Source organism: Nicotiana sylvestris, chromosome 9 (assembly GCF_000393655.2).
Source record: "Nicotiana sylvestris chromosome 9, ASM39365v2, whole genome shotgun sequence".
Taxonomy (NCBI): domain Eukaryota; kingdom Viridiplantae; phylum Streptophyta; class Magnoliopsida; order Solanales; family Solanaceae; genus Nicotiana; species Nicotiana sylvestris.
The window spans coordinates 110866251-110885237 of record NC_091065.1 but is presented as its reverse complement, the minus strand read 5'-3'; the positions used below and the strand labels follow the sequence as shown (position 1 = coordinate 110885237).

Genomic DNA, 18987 nt, shown 5'->3' with positions numbered 1-18987 from the left:
ACAAATTCGTCTTCTTCTCTTGTTCAACTATATTCCAACCCAAACTTCTAAAATCTACTACAAAATCTCCACCAAATTGACTAAAACTTTAGATACAACCTCCAATCAACTTTCCAAACAAACTCATATAGGATCAGATCAAAATAATTAAAAACTCAAACAAATCAAGTTATGAGTTTCAAGCTTCAAGGTCCTTCAATGGTGGATTTGAATTTTTGTACAATAAAGTCAACCCACCCATAATCACGGAAAAACGCAACAACAATTCACGAAAATCATGAATATCAGGTGATTTTTTTCGGCATCTGACTAATTAATTGCGGTAACTATTAAAATCATGAACACGATATAGGAGCAGAGGGTGGTAGAATAACTTGGAACAGCTTGATAACCATTAGCATAATATTCAGGTGATGATGCGGTGACGCCAGGTGGAGCAACTGGCTGAGGAAACCGATCACAGGTTGATGTGGTGGGTAACTGGTAGGTGCTTGAAAAGTTCCATATTCAGGGGGAGGAGGCGGGTAAATAGTTTGGTCCCCATGGGTATGAGTAGTAAATAGTTTAGGTATGAGTATTTAAGGTAAATAGTTTGAATTTAATGGGTATAAAGTGAGATTTTCTCTATTTTTTTTAATCCATATAGTCTTTTTAATTAAGGAATATATAGTTTTAGATTTTTAAAATGAAAAATATTATTCCACGTGGATTTAAGAGTGATTTGCTAGTGATGGAGGATATATATGAGCCTATTTGTTTCTGTTTCACACAGTAAAGGGTAATTATTTTCCGTTCTATTTATAACCACAACAAACAAAAATAGAAAAAAGTCGTCCAAAAGACATAACAGAGCAATGGCGTATATAGCACCAACAATGGGCGTCTCCCAAATTTCATCTTCCATATACAAGCTGGAACTCCCACTCAAGTCCCAGAATCCAAATTCCTTTTTCCTCAAAAGAACTAAGGTAACTCATAAAAAATTCAATCTTGTTAATAAAGCAAGCAGCATCGATGGGTCCACTCCAGCTCCAGGTCTTTACTCAGCCAAGCAATTCGAGCTGACTCCTGAAAACGTGGATTTGGTTCTTGAAGATGTTCGCCCTTATCTCATTTCTGATGGTGGAAACGTCGATGTCGTTTCTGTCGAAGACGGCGTCGTTTCCCTCCAGCTTCAAGGTTAGCTTTTTATACTATTGATACCTGATTTCTTTATTGTACTTTAATATTAATCCATCCCATTATATATGAGTTTAAGTTATATACACCGTCACTAATGTAAGGAATTTTTATACCATCAGGTCACCTTTACTTGTTGCAACGTGTAGATATCCTTTGGCTGATATGATAGTGGACTAAACTTAAACTCTTTAACTAATAGTATTAGATTAAATAGTTCATGAATAAAATTATTGGAAGTGTGAACATGGTATAGAAATGTAATGTTATCAAGTTTCATACCAATTGGGACGAAGAGGTACCATGTTCATGTACATATTGTTGCATGATGCAATAGCTTCTCAGTTATACTGGTGATAACAGGCCGGTATTGTAAAAGAACTACCTGTGATCAGGATGAGGTTTAAGGTTATCGTATTATTGTCTTAGTCAACTCTAGAAGTTGAGTGTCTAACTTGTAAGACAAAAAACCAGTGTCAGCAGGAGCAATGATTCAGTCCAAAGAATTCATTAGTGAATTGAGGAGCGTTTATTGGCAGCAAGTTGTTGTCTTTGTGAGCCAGAGTCCGGAACCCAATTATTGGGTTTTTGGACAAGTGTGACGTTAATAGGTTAAAAAAATAAAGAGTTACCAAAGTATATATAACGCGGTTATAAACCGCGCTATACTTTAACGGTGTTTTATCCGTTAAAGTATAGCGCGGTTTATAACCGCGTTAAAGGTATAGCGCACAGATTTTATGTATAGCGCATATATTAACCACGCTATACCCCATTTTTAAATCCCACGACAGAACACCCACTTCCCCCATTTTTAAATCCCCAAACAGAACGGTCCCCCCCCCCTTTTTCTTCCCCCAAAAGAATTATTGTGGGCCCACAGTGTGGCAAAGCATTGTGTTGTTGTGGTTTCACCGTTTCGGACTCAAATTTTCAACTAATTCACTTTCCGAAAATCGTAAATCGAGGTATTCCGATTTAGTTTATGTCGAAACTCGTATAATAAAGCATATTAGTTGACTTGAATGTGTTTCCATGTCGTTTTGTATTTTGTTTGCGAAACTAGTATGTTATATTTATCCGGACTTAGATATTAGTGTTCTAAAAAAATATGTAAAAATTGAGAAATCATTTTTTCCTGTTAATAAAAATGTTAATTAATATCTTTTACGGTTTTATATGTATTTTCGTGAATGTTATGTGATTAAAATGTATTTGTTATTTATATTTAGTTGAGATTATTTATTAGCGTAGTAAAATGTAGAGCCTTTTATCGTAGTAAACTGTAGAGTCTTTTAGCGTAGTAAAATATAGAGTATTTTAGCGTAAAATCCATGTAGTTTAAGTATCTCTTATACTGATAGATGAAATACAAACTCTGTCCAATTTATAAAAATTAATTATTTAATTTAAAAAACAAACACACAAAGGAATGAAAATATTAAAATTGACGCACATAAGAATTCATGATAGGTTGATGCTACTGGACCTCAAATATCGAGCCTGGAACCCATAGGTATATACTCTGTCCAATTTATAAAAATTAATAATTTAATTTATAAAATAAACACACAAAATTATAAAAATATTGAAATTGACACACATAAGAATCCATGATAGTTTGGTGCTACTGTGCCTTAAATATCGAGCCTGGAACCCATAGGTATATATTCTGTCGTGGGAAAGAAGAAGGAATTTAAAAAATAGGTTATAGCGCGGTTAATATATACGCTATACATATATAGCGCGGAATAACTGTGCGCTAATATATATAACGCAGTTATAAACCGCGCTATACTTTAACGGATAAAACACCGTTAAAGTATAGCGCGGTTTATTACCGCGTTGTATATACTTTGGTAACTCCTTTTTTTGACATATTAACGTCACACTTGTCCAAAAACCTAATAATTGGGTTCCGGACTCGTTTGAGATCAAGTTCAAAATTGTTAAAATTTCTTTTGGATTGCAAGTCTGCAGCAAAATAGAGCAATGGCAGCGATACTTTTGGGGTGTGTTTGTTTTTCTTGGTGATACTTTCTTTAAGCAGAAGACTCCACTGATGGATATTGCTGGACTTACTTTGATATGAAGACGGAATGTCAGAATGAGGCAAAAGGACCATATCTTCAAGAAGTTATTTGATTCTATCCATCATAATGCATCACAGAGCGCTACAGGACTTGGCAATCATGGTGGGCCAAATGGTTGGCTATCTGAACTTCCACCATGTTGGTGCGAGTTCGATTCCCCGCCTTGTAATCCCCACAGAGCCACTACAAGACTTAGTTGCCAATGGACATTAGGAGTAGATGATGATGATGACAGATTGTGATGTTCGTCTTGGACATGCCTCGGGCATCTGGCAAAGATGCGTCTAGCGTAACACATGAAGTTATGTGCTGATGCTACCTAGTATCTTGTTGCGATCAACAGTACACAATGAGTCTATTCAGGGTAGTTTGGGGAGTTATGTTCTGCCTGCCAGGGTTGTGAGGGGTTAGTAAGTTAATTTGAACACTGTAGGAGGATGGTGTAATGCATAATATATGATGCTACATCTCCTAGTAAATGGCAAAGTACTCCCGAAGGCTGTGGTCCCACTGCTCTCTTGAATGTACGCAGCAAGGATTGGGGAAAAAGGTACTTGTATCCTGATTCTGTAGTCTTGGTTTTGACTAAGCACAGGGATTAGAGTTGGCATTATGTGTGCTCCAGAAAGATGGACCCAAGAAACTAGGGTCAAGAGTTTAGTTTGAGATTTAATAAAATAAGCAAGTCTCATCTGAATCTTTGACTTTGTATACTCACCATTTTAAAGGAGGAACTGCAGTTTCTGTTACCTTCAAAAAAAAAAAGGAGGAGGAACTGCAGTTGGAAGCACCAAAATATGCTGTACTTATAAGGTCACCACTCCTTACTACTTGGATTAGATGTAGTTTGTTTTCGGTAAAATATTTAATAAGTCGGATGATGTTGAGTTTTCCCACTAGAGGACTGCAAATGAGTCTCCGAGGGTCAACAGTTCCAAGCCAGCCTAAGTCTGCAGAAACTTTTTATGCAAATAATGTAAGCCAAATGGAGTTCATTGAATAGTGGACATTTATACTGGTGAATGACCAACTTTTCTCTTTTATTTCTGTTGACCACTTCCAAAGCCTACACATACTGAAGTAGCCCCATAAACAAGAAAAATGATAGGATAAGAGATCTGTATTTCCTCGTGCCTCTCATTTCCTAGTATACTTCACTGGAGTGACTAATCTAAAGCACTAAAAATTATAAATAAGAGAAGATTGAAATATTTGTTTATAGATAACGTTTCTATTTTTCCTTCTTGTTTTTAAAGTATATTATTCTATTAGCATATATGGTTATTGTTTTTATTGAAGGCATAATTAGTAAATAATCCCCTCTTCCCTTCACGAAAAAGAAAAATTGTTCCCAAGTGCTTCGCCCATTAAAAAGAAAGTTAGGACCACACTTGAGGGATTGTTGCAGACTTAAATAAATAAATAAAAGTGTCATCTCTCTAACAATTTAAAATTTACAATGGTTACAATTCTATAATATCAAGTTTCCAACTTTTGACAAAACTTTAAAGATAGGAAAATTGTAACAAAGGGGTAATGTTCTAAAATTCATGCGAAAGACCGAGAGTATGGAGGAAGGTTAAAATTGCTACATTTAAATAAAATAGAAGAAGAAGAAGATGGACAATTTCTATTCAAGTCATGAAATCACTATTCATGGTTCGGACCTAAAAGCGATATTCATCTATATACAAATAGGGGTGTACATGGACCGGGTTGGTTTGGTTTTTATCAAAACCAAACCAAACCAACTATATCGGTTTGGATTGGTTCGGTTTTGTCGGGTTTTTGGGCTTTTTTGTTACATGAATATTATTTCAATCTTACTTTGTTAAAATTATAGATAAAGCTTTGATAAGTGAATATATGTTTAGTAAATATGGAAAAAAATTAACAAACATATGATCTATTAAAATATTCTAATGGGAGATTTTAGTAATACATGATAGTTATTTTCTTAGTCGTCTAACAATAATTTTTCGTTAATTTACGCTTTCAAGGTTAATACATGAGAGAATCCCAAATATTTCTACATTTTCTAAAGAAAATTCACTATAAAGTCTTAAAAATATAAATAAAATTTATATATTTATATGTCGGTTTGATTCGGATTTTTTTACTCAATACCAAACCAAGTCAAACCAAACCTAGTCGGGTTTTTATTCAATTTGGTTTGGTTTTTCGATTTGGTACGGTTTTCCGATTCGGTTTGAACACCCCTAATACCAAATAAGATAACAGAGAGGAAGGAAGAGAGTGGAGAGAATAAAAAGTAAGAGAGGGGTTTGGGGGGGGGGAGGCAGGGAGAGAGAGAGACAGAATCAGAAGATTCAGTACATGCCAATAGATTTGAATCATGAATTGCATCTTTTAAACTATTTCTTATGAATGAGCAATTGTTGTTTAATGGAGTAAGGAAAGAGGTGCCATTTGGTGTGTGCTGCTAGGGTGAGAGGGGTAATGGTGGCCCCCATTTGGAACAAGTTAGTGTTCAACGAAATCTAAAAAAGAAACGTTGTTTGTCAACCACCATAATATCTCTTAAATGCGCTCAGGGTAGCTTGAAAAATTTCTGATACATGTATGATGATCTTTTGAGTCTTGATTTATAGAAACATTACTTATTTAATTATGGAATGCTTATTGTTTCGTACACAATGAATATAGGAGCATGCGAGAGTTGTCCTAGCTCAACAACCACAATGAAGATGGGGATTGAAAGGGTACTCAAGGAAAAATTTGGAGAAGCCATCAAGGATATTCGCCAAGTATATGATGAACGTGTAGTTGAAACCACCGTTGAGGTGAATATTTTCAAAATCAGTTGCAAATTGATGCTATTGCAATTCAAATGGCTTAAAAAATGTCTAACTAAGAACTCATATTCCTGCAGGCTGTGAATGCTCACCTCGATATATTAAGACCTGCCATTAAGAATTTTGGTGGCAGTGTGGAAGTTTTATCTGTCGAGGAAGGCAATTGCAATGTGAAGTATGTAGGGCCTGACTCTATTGGATCAGGAATCAAAGCAGCAATTAAAGAGAAGTTCCCAGATATTGTCAATGTAGTGTTTACTGCCTAGCTTGCTGCGCGACAGGATTTTGTGAAGTTCTTTTGACATGTTTGAGGTTAGAAACCAACGCTATTGTCTTTTATGTAGGAGAGATGAATAGTCACAACCATTTCGAGCAACTTATTCACTATGTAAAGAGATAACCAATAACGAAGTGGCCAAGTTTCTTACCGCCTTCACTATTCTGTATTGATATGACAAGATTGTGAGAAGCAACATCTTTACAATACATTTATGCTCTCCAAATTAATGTATGTCATGGAATGAGGGTCAATTGTGCAGAACAACTGAACTTCCTCTTCAACTTGATCTGGTATCCTCTTAAAATTAGTTGGCATAATGATCTAAGCAGACAGCCGACATGAAAGGTTAATCAAAAGGGGTGAAGATGAAATAGCAAGTGATTGTCCAAGTGATTAAAAAGGTTGGAAAGTTTAAGTGCAACGCAACATGTTCTAAGTTATCAGGAGGAATGGTAGAGTTTTGCTTGCCATCCCAACACATTTACCTGGCTACTGATCTCTATGGTTGCTTGGGCATAATAACACTGGTTGAACCATCTGACATTAACCCTTTCATGAGTACACCACTATAGGTTAGCTATTTAGTTCACAACCCACCCACTCCGTGCAACCCAGATAAAAGTGATTAAGCATGAAAGATATCCTGCAAAATAAAGCTGCTATACTTCACTCTTTTTTTCTTTTTCTTTAAATCCCTTGATGTACGCATATGCTTTTGTTGTCGTCAGGAATATATATCATCCTACTGCTTTCCAGCTCTCTTTCTGGACAAGGAGCAAAAAAATTGTCTGTGCATAACCGAAAATTGATGAAATTCTTTCTTGTAGTTAACAAGCACGGAGAACCTACTGCAAATTTGAGTGTAGAAACTAAATCAGGTCTGGGACACATGTAAATACAGTACTATCTACTTTTACATCCATCAAATACAAGAACCATATACAAATAGGAAAAGAAGATAATCCAAAAAAGAGAAGCAGCAGCACCATAACTATTATGATTCGTGATGAGGGCCCAAAGAAGCAGATCGCTTGCCCTTTTCACTTTCAGCTTCTATGCAGCGCCAATTCATGTCTGTCCATTCCAGTAAGCAACTTAAACGCAACTAAACCACAACTACTTCGATGTGTTAATACAAAAAAAAAAAAAGCCAACATGGCTCAATAATTTAATGACATGTCAAACAGATATGGTAGAAAGCGGAGGCTAACATGCTTATCACAATTTTAAGTTACAGATGTATTTACAGACTGCGTGGACTGTACTCTGAAGCAAAGGAGGACTGATCTCCACAGAAAGCATTATAGGGGCATCTCACGTTTCTTGTGTCACTTAAAAGAGAGCCACATTTGAGATTTGCAAGGTTCGATCACGTTTCATGCTGGAGGAAATCCAAATAGACATAGAACACATCACAGTGGCACCAGAAGTTGATTCAAGCAGCTTACCACAGCTCCTTGTAGCTTTCTGACGTACACAACCTAGAAAGTAAGGTGTAGAAGAAATTACACAAATCGTCTATTAAGCATCTTGCAAGAAGATTTAAGCTGTAACATCATCCTTATGGCTAAATTCTCATACACCACTCACATTAAGAGCATTGAGAGGAAAAATGTACTAACCCTCCCATTCATCCATCTGAAGTCTTTAACTTGCGGGGCCGTTTTGACTGTGCTGGCGAAGATGGAACTTCTGATAATCGCCCAGGCCCCTGGATCCCCAAATTAAAATAGTGGACTTTTAGAAATGTTTGGATAAATTTGGAGATTCATTAAAAACACTAATGTAGCATACCTTGCGTTTCTGGTCCCTTTTACCAACTCTGTCCCCTATACAACATGAAAATTATAGGCATCAGAAGATACCGTGTGAGTTTGAATGAAAGAGAGAACAGTTTGATCATAATGGAGTACACCTTTAACAGGCAGAGTAATTACTTCCGTCGTTCACTTACCTCCAAAACTTGTAGAGTCGGGGATGAATGTTCTGTCTTGTTGTGCACGCTGTCAACAAGCAGATATCAGCCCCATTAAATGCAAACACAAAGATAAATCTTTATCTAATTCATCTCGTAAAACGTAAGAACACTAAAAAATATTATTTAAAAAAAAAAAGGAAAGAGGTGCAGTAAAGAGTTAGAACCAGTATCCCGACCTTAGGAGGTGTACCAGGAGTCTCAGAATATGAACCTTCACGATAAGATGAGCCTTCTGCCTCCTTGTATTGTAGCTGATTTTAAAGACAAAAAGTATTAAAGAAACTCATTAGCCTCTTCTGATAAAGAATAAGTGAAAACCAGTATTCCTTGAAGCTTCAACCTTGCAACTAAAGCATCTCTAAACACAGATGAAACAATGAGTACACTGGAGTTGAACCAAAATGAGAGAGAGAGAGAGAGAGAGAGAGAGAGAGAGAGAGAGATGAAGACAGTAGAGATGAAAATCCATCTGATCAGAGATGAAAGAAAATGATATGATGGTCAAATAGTACTGAAAATTCAATCTTAAAATCTTCCTTAGTCTAAAGCTTAACCCAACTCATGATCAAGAAAATTATGGAAAGAACTCTCAATATAAAATGCCAAATACCTGCTTTTGAAGATTTAACAGGGTTAGTATTTCTTTCCTCAGTTCAAGATGCTCCGCACAGACAAGCTTAGTTGGGACCTTTGGCTTCAAATTAACCTACAGATGAAAAAAAACCACATTCTTCTCAGTCAATTTAGCGCAAATATTTATCATATGATAAGATAGTTAAACCAGGAGGTATAAGAAAGAAATGAAAGGTGCTAAGGAACAGCAAAATTGGTGGAAGAAAATGTAGTAGAAATTGTGCCAGATGCAACTGCACAAGTATGTATAATTAGATAACTGAGATTGCACGATGTAATAGAATTTGTGCCACACGTAACATGGCACCTCAACAGCACAAGTCCCAGATGATTAGACAACTGATATTGCACCTTTGATGGTAAGTTGAAAAAGTGTGCCAGGATAAATGCCACAGTGGTTCCAAAGTAAATATACTACAAAACTAATGTATTAGGGAGTAGAAACAAACCCCAAGATCTTGTAAAGTTTGTTCGACCCTCTTGATTGTCCGAAGTCCAGCTGAAGAGCTCGCGGCTTGCACCATTTGGTCTAGTGCATATGTTCTCAAGTACACACGCAGCTGAAAGATTTTCAGTTTGTAAGATTGACATTTGATACTATCGGATATGATTTTAAGCATTCATACTTTTTTCACAAAATTTGTTTGAGCTAACAAAGGACTTCTTGAGCCTTCTATTTTGATGGGTTCTTCATACAAGTCTTGAACCCTTGACCTAGTGGAAGACTATGACGTCAATAAGCATTTACTCGATCACCAAAATCAAGGAAAACTGTGAACTTCTCGAGCCTTCTAAAGATAAGCTTTTTCGCTGAAGGAACAAAAGTTCAGCAACATATGGACCCAATACTTACTAAAATAGCTTCCTGCAGGTGCCCAAAATCCTAATCACCTCACATCTCCACTTTGACATTCTACTCACTATAAAGAGATAAATAGTACATGTACTTCAGACTAAAACAAAATCCTAATAATATAATGCATACATGACCTATGAAAAGACTACTGATTAAAGAAAGTTTGACTAGATTGCCCAGGTTCAAGAAACTTTGAATTTTTACTATAAGCAGGATAGAACCACGAATAGAGGACACTAGAAATCTTACTCTCAAACATACCATGCGAAGAGAAGCCAAAGTAGAAGCAGTCTCTGACACTGGAGGTGCAGCAAACCCAGAGGGTAATTGAGCATTTGGGGAGGTTGATATTCCATCAATACCGGCAGCTTTTTCAGCACCTTCAGGACCAGCATCGGACACAACTGGAAGTTCTGTCTCTTCAGCTGCCTGAGAAAATGCAATAACCTGGTTAGTACAGGCTAGTCAAAAAAATCCATAAAGAGGGTGATGCACACTCAGAAACTATAGTTTCCCTTGAAGAATGTTCCCAGTAAAAGTGGGTAAAAGGAGCCGTATAACACTTACCTTCACAGATTTTCGTGCAACTGATATTCGTTTTGCTTCGGCAAGAACCTAAGACCAAGGTATGAAGGGCAGATTAGTGATTTTGAAAAAATAACTGGCACCAGTAAATATTAGGCGCATGGGATCAGGAGGCTCTTTTCAAGAACTAGACATGCTGTTAAACATGGGATGATGTCTAACTTTTATCAAGGAGGGCATTCATTTAGAGAGATCAACTAGAACAATAAGTAAACGAGAGATCAACTGATATTCGTTTTGCTTCGGCAAGAACCTAAGACCAAGGTATGAAGGGCAGGTTAGTGATTTTGAAAAAATAACTGGCACCAGTAAATATTATGCGCATGGGATCAGGAGGCTCTTTTCAAGAACTAGACATGCTGTTAAGCATGGGATGATGTCTAACTTTTATCAAGGAGGGCATTCATTTAGAGAGATCAACTAGAACAATAAGTAAACGGAATGCACAAACCTCTGCATCCCTCCGCTCTTGCAGCTTTGTCTGTGAAAGCACCATCGACAGTGCACGTTTTCGCTCTCTCTCTTGAGAGACATTGTAAGGCTCCTATTATTGTAAGAAAAAATTAGAAAGACCACAAGAAACTGAAATATATAGAATAAAAGGCCAGTTAAGAAGGAGATACATGCGGAGCACAAAGCGGGGTAAGCTGGCGGTATTGCTCCAAAAGAAGTAAATAAGAAAGAAAAATAGTCCTCAGTTCAGACAATCAGAACTGTTAAGAGACCTTTACAAGGGGATGTCCAGCAACATCGGCAGGGGATGCAGCCCTAGCAGTTGTAATAGCACGAGATACTACATGTGACGAGTTCCAAAACCATCATGAAAATCAAAAGAATTTTGGAGTTAAAAACATATAAAGTAGAAGATACATTAGTTTAACCAATTTATAAGCAACGAGAAATTGTACAATACCACTGTAGTAGCGGTCCTTTAGCTCCTCAACTGTACGATTTGAAGAGAACCTATCAGCTATGATAATGAAACGGAGATCAAACCTCTTGCACAGCTCAAATAATTGATCAGTCTCTTCCTTGGTCCATGACTAACATTTGAGAACAAGCAAGGTCAGAAAGATGTATGCTGAAGAATTGAAGAAACAATAACGGATTGCCTTCCAACGACATAAGCATATGTCTGGACAAAGGAGAATGCATGGAAACTACAAGCACAATCCAAAACCAGTTCTAACAAAGATTAAAAAGATATAATTGTGAGTTGCTGAAGGATTTCAACAAAAATATCACTTCAAGCAATTGAGGGTTTCCACAAAAGCTGCAAACTAGAGGTTGCTGTTGGGTAATCATACAACATGATATTAAAGGTCATTCTGTAAACCACTACTACAATGACGATGCTGGTACAAGATTGTAATAGAGCTTAAAGTTCAATTCGAAGAATTGATACAGCTAATGATTCTTTATATCGTGTCTTCCACGAAGATAACACATCCAATTTGGATACTTACAGGATCGGACAAGAACTTCTCATACTCATCGTTAGTGTACTCAAGCACATCCACAGACTGCATTCATCAGACAGAGAGCAGATTTAACACCAGAAATAAAAGAACCTTCAGGAACAAGAAGAACCCTTGATATACCTTATTAAACTTGGCAAACGAATAGTCACCTGTAGGCGGAACACCATTAACAACTCTCACCTGGGATTTTGTCAAAGTCAATGAGTTTCTTTAGTAGATGGTTTGTCAGTTACTTTAAGCAGATTCTAAAATCAGTAGAAACACATACCCAATGATAAAGCTGTAAGTTATCTTTTCTAGCAGAGCTTGTGAAAGGAAGCCATTGCCATGTAATCTGAAATGAAAGCAGAAGAATTTATTAGCTTCTGTTAAAATCAAGAAAAAGCACCCTCGAGAAACATCCATTAGCGACACAAAAACTTTGTTAATGTGATAAACAAAGAAGGTATCCAGATAACCTACTATCGTAAAAGAAGGTGTGGTGAGGATTTGCAATTGACAGCTACACATCAACTTAGTTCCAAACTCAAATGTAACAGTTAGGAAATTATGCTGGTTTATTATTCTCATGTCCCTACTCCATTCTGGAGAGAAGATAAGAAGCTCTTCCGCTATGCTTTATATTCTGAGAAGAAAGATTCAACTGAAAATCCAATGAATAAAATCGCTTTCGATTTTGGTCTAGCAATTCTTCTATTCATCCTTCAACATAGGTTTTATTTAAGTATTCTAGAGTTTGAAGCTATTTTCATGCTACTCCGATAACACATTAGACTAGGAATTTCAACAAAGACAAATGAAGAAGTCAGTTTTCCAACAATCTCCAGATTATTTACCATATTTGTTCTCCAAAAAACTGGCGTACCACAGCGACAACTAGTTTTTTTATGTGACCAGCTATGAGAATTACTTGCAAATATTGTTGAAGCAAAATTAAATGCTTAAGACAAATAAAATTGTGGGCAGGGAGAAGCACATGTATCATCAATCCAACAATAATTAGTCCCTCCTTATTATCATGCAAATTCCACCAAGGACAGATATCTCAATCTCATCTCCAATTAATATTCACAATCAACCAATTACGTCTCAATTCCAAATTAGTTAAGGTCAACTAAATGAATCCTATTGCATTGATCCCGCTCTATTCAGGTTCAATAATTAGAGCATTCGTCATAGCATTCATCATAGTCTTACGGACTTCCAGCTAAAATTCTACCGACAGCAAAACTGTTCCTAAGAAAACACATAAAAGTGGAAAAACAGAATTAAGCAAATTAACCTTTTCGGACTCTGAAAGAGCTTTTCGTTTCAATTGATTAATATCAAGAGAAGGCATGAGAGGTGCAATACCACCTGTAAGTGCGTAAACCTGGAAATCCAAAAAGGTAATTAGAAATTCTAGAATACTCGAGAAACTACAATTGCACAGTAATGGAGAGAAAGGAGAGGATAAAACAAACTTCTCGCGAAATGCCATCAGGTTTCCTTTGAGATTCTTTCTGAGGCCTCGATTTCTTTTCTTGGGACATAATGGGTCCATTTTTGGGCAATCCTAAGATGTCCTTCGCATCCATATGGATTTATTTTCTACGAAATTAGGGTTTGCTCTAACACTCTGTAGTACTAATATTGAAGTACGATATGATAAATTAGTACAAACGTTGAAGAATTGGAAAATAGAACAGCTGAATTAGTCTACACACGAATGGGATTATCATTCAAGGAACAAGTAAGAGCGATGATCCTTTGCCCCTTTTTGAGCGCGAAATCGAAGAAGAGGATTTGTTTTTTTTTCTCCTCGCTTCACCCGCTAAATTGGGCCGGGTCCGGTCAGTGTCCAGGCCACCATATTGGGCCTCACCTGTTCCAATACATTGAGTAGGCTAGTCTGGACCGGGCTCCCTTCACAATCCGGATTGGGCCAAGTGTGCAGCCTATCATCTGGTCCAGAATGCTAACGGAATTATCTGAATTTCCTTTTTAACATTATTTTTGGTTCATACATTATTTTCGGGATTTTTACCCAGCTATACTCTATTAGAAATTTATTTACCAATGTTCTCTATATTTTGTAGTTTTTAATAAGTATTTAGGTTTATCTTACAAATTGTGTAGATTGCTCCTTAAAAGGCTCTTACCTCATTATTAGTGCCTTCAATTAAGGGATCAAATTATATCCTTTCCATTTTTGGGGGGATTTGCATCTATACCGGCTTTTTGGATCACATTTTAACTTGTGCCCGCTTTGCAAAAAACATTGCAAGCGTACCCACTTTTTCGCGTAACTTCAGCATACGAGGTTGAAGTAGCAAAGACAATCACGCAAAACTTTAGCATTCTAGTAGGCGGGCCGACTGAAGTTTTTTTGCCCTGGATAAGATGCTGAAGTTATTTAGTTCATTTGTAAAAAATTCAGCACTAAAATAGGTGAAGTTTTTTTGTCGTGGATTCATTAGTTTTATCATAAAGCTTTTTCAGAAACTTCAGCAGAAGATGCTGAAGTTATTCAGTTCATTTGTAAAAACTTCAGCACTAAATAAGCTGAAATTTTTTTGTCCTTGATAAGCTTTTCAAAAACTTCAGCAAAAGATGTTGAAGTTATTTAGTTCATTTGTAAAAATTCCAGCACTACATAAGCTGAAGTTTTTTTTGTCCTAGATTCATTAGTTTTGTCATAAAGCTTTTTCAAAAACTTCAGCAGAAGATGCTGAAGTTATTTAGTTCATTTGTAAAAATTTCGGCACTATATAAGCTGAAGTTTTTGAAAAAGCTTTCTAACATACTAGATAAATAATCATCTTATTCTTTCACAGTGTATTACTACTATAAAATAAACAGATTGCCAACAATATCTAAATCATAAATTTTGGAAACAATAAACGTGAAAAGAACAGAATTAAGTGAAAATATTCACAAATTATTGTCTACTAACTTACGTAATTATTTATAATTTATTTTTAAATAATCCGATACACATACTTATGGCAATCATCCCATGAACTTAAGTTTCATAGCAGCATAAACCGCAGCAGAAGAAATAATAATAATAATAATAATAATAATAATAATAATAATAATAATAATAAGAAGAAGAAGAAGAAGAAGAAGAAGAAGAAGAAGAAGAAGAAGAAGAAGAAGAAGAAAAAGAAAACGAAGAAGAAGAAGAAGAAGGGCTGAAGTTGTTTAAAAGTGGGTACAAGCTAAAACTTTTTTAAAAAAATGAGTATATGTTAAATGGGGGCGACCAAATAGGGCACCCCCGTGCAATTTTTACTTTTTTTTCCCCTCTCCTCTTCTCTCTCTCTCTTTTTTTTTACAACAAAATCCCTTAATCTACGCTCAGAATCTCCATTTTTTCTCTTCCTACCATTGCCGATAGCTTTATATTATTAAATCATCAATTGCATCGTTCTTCTGCTGGGAGACCGGGCAACACTGAAAATGAAGAAATATTCAGCAATTGTATGATAAATGTATCATAATTGTATTTGAATCATATCAGATACATCAATACGTAAAACATAATTGTATCATACTTGTATCACAATTGTATCTAATTTATAGATGGTACATTAATATCCAAAATAATACCGGATACAATACTAAAAAAAATAATATATAATTATCATATATTTGTGATACAAACTGTGAAATTCGTCACAAACTCACAACTGCTCATAATTAAGATACAAATTTTATATAATCCTAAAAGAATTCTTACACAATTATGATACAACTTAAATCGACTCCAAACTTAAACTGATACAATATCGTATTATACTTGTATTAGCATTGTATCATGTATTATTTTGGGTACAAATTGTAATACAATCGTGATACAGTTCTAAATTATGATACAACTATTGATCTTTATCTTTTTCAACTTTCAATTTAAAACATCCACCTAGAACCAACTTTAAACTTAAATTATGATAAAATATTGTATTTTAATAGTATTAGTATTGTATCAGAATTGTCTTAGGTATTGATGAATCAAATACAACTCAGATACAATTATGATACATTTATTATACAATCGTAATACAATTCTGAAACTTCTTCTTCCTCGAGTTTCAATCTGAAACTCAACCTAAAACCAACTTTAAACTTAACCAATTTCCCTTCAAATTTAGATATAAACTCTAAAGGATATTTTCAATCGTTTTCAAGAACACCCAATACTTCTCTACCTACAATTTCAGAGATAATGTCGATGGATTTGTCAATAGTTGAAGTTTTTTAATGGTTATTGGTGGAATTGATTCAGAGAAATATATGATGCTACAATTTTAGAGAGATAATAATTTGATTTGTATGAGAGAGAGAAATAGAGCTATTGGTGGATTTGTATGAAAGGGACAATGGCTTTAAAAAAAATTAAAATTGGGAAGAAAATCTTGATTGTAGGAGGTTAAAGCTGATAGATGGGGATGAGAGATACGTTACAAATTAATTCCTATATTTAAGGGATCCTTCTTTTATCATATTTTGTACATAAATAGTAAATATAGATACACAATGTAATTCTTAAGGAACCTAAAGAAAAGTGGTTAATAAGTTTCTAATAGAGTATAGCTAGGTAAAAGTCCCATTAATTTCAGACTGGATAACCGAAAGACGATTAACTTATATTAACTCCTAGCTAGTAATGAAACTTTAATGTAATTGCAGATCTATTAAAGGAAGTTGGAGTTTAGCCTCTTGACTTTAATGGCTTTATTGATGAATATATAATTTTCTTGTTTGGATAATTTGCTAGGCGTTTCGACAATATTTGAGTTAAAATTGAAATGAAAAATTGTGAAAGTTTGATATTGCACTATGGATCACACAAGACTGTTACAACCTCCCTCTTCCAAAATCGGAAAAATGGCCCCTCAGCATAGGAGGGTGATTCAACTCTGCTGATTATGTATAGTGCTAGTAGAATGATTCTACGACTATTAATATTTTGTCCCTGTTTAAGGCAGTACGAAAAATAGCTCTATACAACGGGAAGAATTAAAAAATTATGCAAGTTCAATGATTCATAAGTTTTGCCAAATGGACAAAATTTAATATTAATTGGTCACAAGTTTAGTTGGATGGGGAAATTTTGCTTGGGTTATTCAATTGTTTACAAGTTTTGTTGAACAGACACAAATTGATACTATCTTCATTCTACTAATCTAGTCAGTTAAATTCTTCACAAGTTTTGGTGGTTGTAAAGATCTTGCATCTATCGTTTGTTAATAGATTTTGCCAGACAAACTCAATATGGTATATCTTCATTCTATTTATGTTGTTAAGTTGTTCATAAGTTTTACCAAAATGGGCAATTCTTGCCAAGTTTTGTAACTTCTCCATTTAAAAGTCCACTTCTTTTGAATAAGAATACCAACCTTCTGTAGAGTGTAGACAAACTAGTTCAGACATTTTTTGCGGAATATTTCGCTGCAACCATATAATTGCAATATAGTTTGCCGTTACAATGTAAGAATTTGTGAAAGAGCTGATTCCTAGATGGTCACATAACTTATGAGATTATCCTACCAAAGTCACTTTTATTTCGTTTGGAACAATAAAGTCACTCAACTATGACTCAAAAATAAAGCACCCATTTGACATGCCATGTCATTTAAAAATATATATATTTTTAATGATAAATTTTATTTTCACAAATATTTTTCTTTCCTTGCAAACATTGATCTAATTAATATGATATTTCTGTAATGTATTTTACACTATTCTAAAAAGCATTACTGATTAGATAGAATCTTATAACTTTCGAAACTTAAATTGGATATTCAGATTAAAAATGCTGATAATATATTTTTGTTTTATAATATATTAATAAGAAATTTCTAAATTTACTGCTTCATATGAATTTTTTTAAATATCTTTACTCATAAGTTTATGATGATAATACATTTATGCAAGAAATTATAATTGCATATTTGAAAATAATATATATCTGATAAGACTATCTAAATTTCACAATAGTACATCACTTTAAACAGGACTATCTAGTGAGTCTTATTCTTAGTATATGTTTCTAATTAAATATATTTAGTTTTAAATTCAAATTTAAAACTTTATTTTAAATTATCAATTTAAATTTTTATTACAATTTTATTAACTGTGTCCTAGTTTTTATTAGTTTTTTCTAATTTTGTGATATGTCCTTTTCTTAGAGCGCCACATGGTTTAACTATCCACCTCATAATAGTGTGTGTATATATATCTTAGTTAAAAATAAAAACTTGTTATTTAAAATTAGATTCATTTTCTTATTGGGTGGGTAAATGGGTTTAAGAGACATGCATTAAATGAGTTTTATTATAAATTATTTTTTTAAAATGACATGGCACCAAATAAGTGTTCTTTATTTTTTGAGTCAAAGAGCAATAATTGGGTGATTTTATTGCCCAAGCCAAAATAAAAGGGACTTTGAAAGGATAATCCTATAAATTAGGTGATCATCCAAGAAATTAACTCATTTGTGAAATAGCTGCAAATCATAGTTTTATTACTGAATGGTCGATTTGAGTTATCTGTAATAGTATATATTTGGGTGGCGGAATAAATGTACGGCTCCTTAAACTTGAACAAGTTTAAGAAGCCGTACTTTAAGCTAAGTGAAAGTGATCGTTCGCGCTCTCTATAGAGTGATTTAAAAGAGAGACATAACGTGCCATTTTCTCTCTCGTCCACTTTAAGTGAATTTTTAACTTTTTTTTATGGTCCATAATATTAGATTTTTTTAAAAATCTAGAAAGAATTAATTTTTTTTTTAAAAGTTGCCCTTGGAGTATAGAGCCTAGGAGTATTTGTTGTATTTCCAATAAGCAAATTAAGGTTAATATGGTCAATTACATTGTTAATTAATGCTAAAAAATGAATTCCTTAATGTCACGACTCAAAATCTGTTAAAGGTCGTGATGGCGTCGGACAACACTGTCAGGCAAGCCAACACTAAATAGTTAATTAATTTCTCATTTTAATACTTTTTTAAAATCACAAATTTCCTTCAATTTAACTAGTAAAAGATGAACTTTACAGAATAAATAATAATATTTTCCACTTTCGATAATGAATACCCCA

At 34.6% G+C, this 18987-nt stretch overlaps 2 protein-coding genes across 3 annotated transcripts; one reads left to right on the top strand and one right to left on the bottom strand.

The window, feature by feature from the left end:
* Positions 1-775: 775 nt before the first annotated feature.
* On the top strand, positions 776-6574 carry LOC104245119 (nifU-like protein 1, chloroplastic). Its single transcript, XM_009800687.2, has 3 exons — positions 776-1179; positions 5940-6076; positions 6166-6574. The coding sequence occupies exons 1-3, from the start codon at positions 855-857 to the stop codon at positions 6352-6354; spliced, it is 651 nt and encodes a 216-aa protein (XP_009798989.1). The 5' UTR covers positions 776-854; the 3' UTR covers positions 6355-6574.
* A 921-nt stretch (positions 6575-7495) lies between these two features.
* LOC104245118 (SWR1-complex protein 4) lies at positions 7496-13709 on the bottom strand. 2 transcript variants are annotated; one of them, XM_009800685.2, is made up of 17 exons: positions 13365-13709; positions 13184-13273; positions 12170-12235; positions 12022-12081; positions 11887-11943; positions 11334-11463; positions 11146-11213; positions 10872-10964; positions 10403-10450; positions 10097-10264; positions 9429-9539; positions 8957-9052; positions 8523-8597; positions 8323-8371; positions 8163-8197; positions 7991-8079; positions 7496-7849 (listed from the first exon to the last, which is right to left on the bottom strand). In XM_009800685.2, exons 1-16 carry the CDS (start codon positions 13476-13478, stop codon positions 7999-8001), a joined length of 1341 nt encoding a protein of 446 aa, XP_009798987.1. In that variant the 5' UTR covers positions 13479-13709; the 3' UTR covers positions 7496-7849; positions 7991-7998. The 2 variants fall into 2 exon arrangements, with proteins under 2 accessions (XP_009798987.1, XP_009798988.1); XM_009800686.2 differs by having other exon boundaries at positions 7739-7849; positions 7959-8079.
* Between the last annotated feature and the right edge of the window lie 5278 nt (positions 13710-18987).

Excerpts from the sequence above, each read along its gene's own strand:
- LOC104245119 (XM_009800687.2), top strand. The coding sequence starts at position 855 with ATGGCGTATATAGCACCAACAATGGGCGTCTCCCAAATTTCATCTTCC. Across the intron at positions 1,180-5,939 it reads CGTTTCCCTCCAGCTTCAAG|GAGCATGCGAGAGTTGTCCT; the intron begins GTTAGCTTTTTA and ends CAATGAATATAG. Across the intron at positions 6,077-6,165 it reads TAGTTGAAACCACCGTTGAG|GCTGTGAATGCTCACCTCGA; the intron begins GTGAATATTTTC and ends ATATTCCTGCAG.
- LOC104245118 (XM_009800685.2), bottom strand. The coding sequence starts at position 13,478 with ATGGATGCGAAGGACATCTTAGGATTGCCCAAAAATGGACCCATTATG. Across the intron at positions 13,274-13,364 it reads CTGATGGCATTTCGCGAGAA|GTTTACGCACTTACAGGTGG; the intron begins GTTTGTTTTATC and ends TTGGATTTCCAG. Across the intron at positions 12,082-12,169 it reads ACTTACAGCTTTATCATTGG|GTGAGAGTTGTTAATGGTGT; the intron begins GTATGTGTTTCT and ends ACAAAATCCCAG.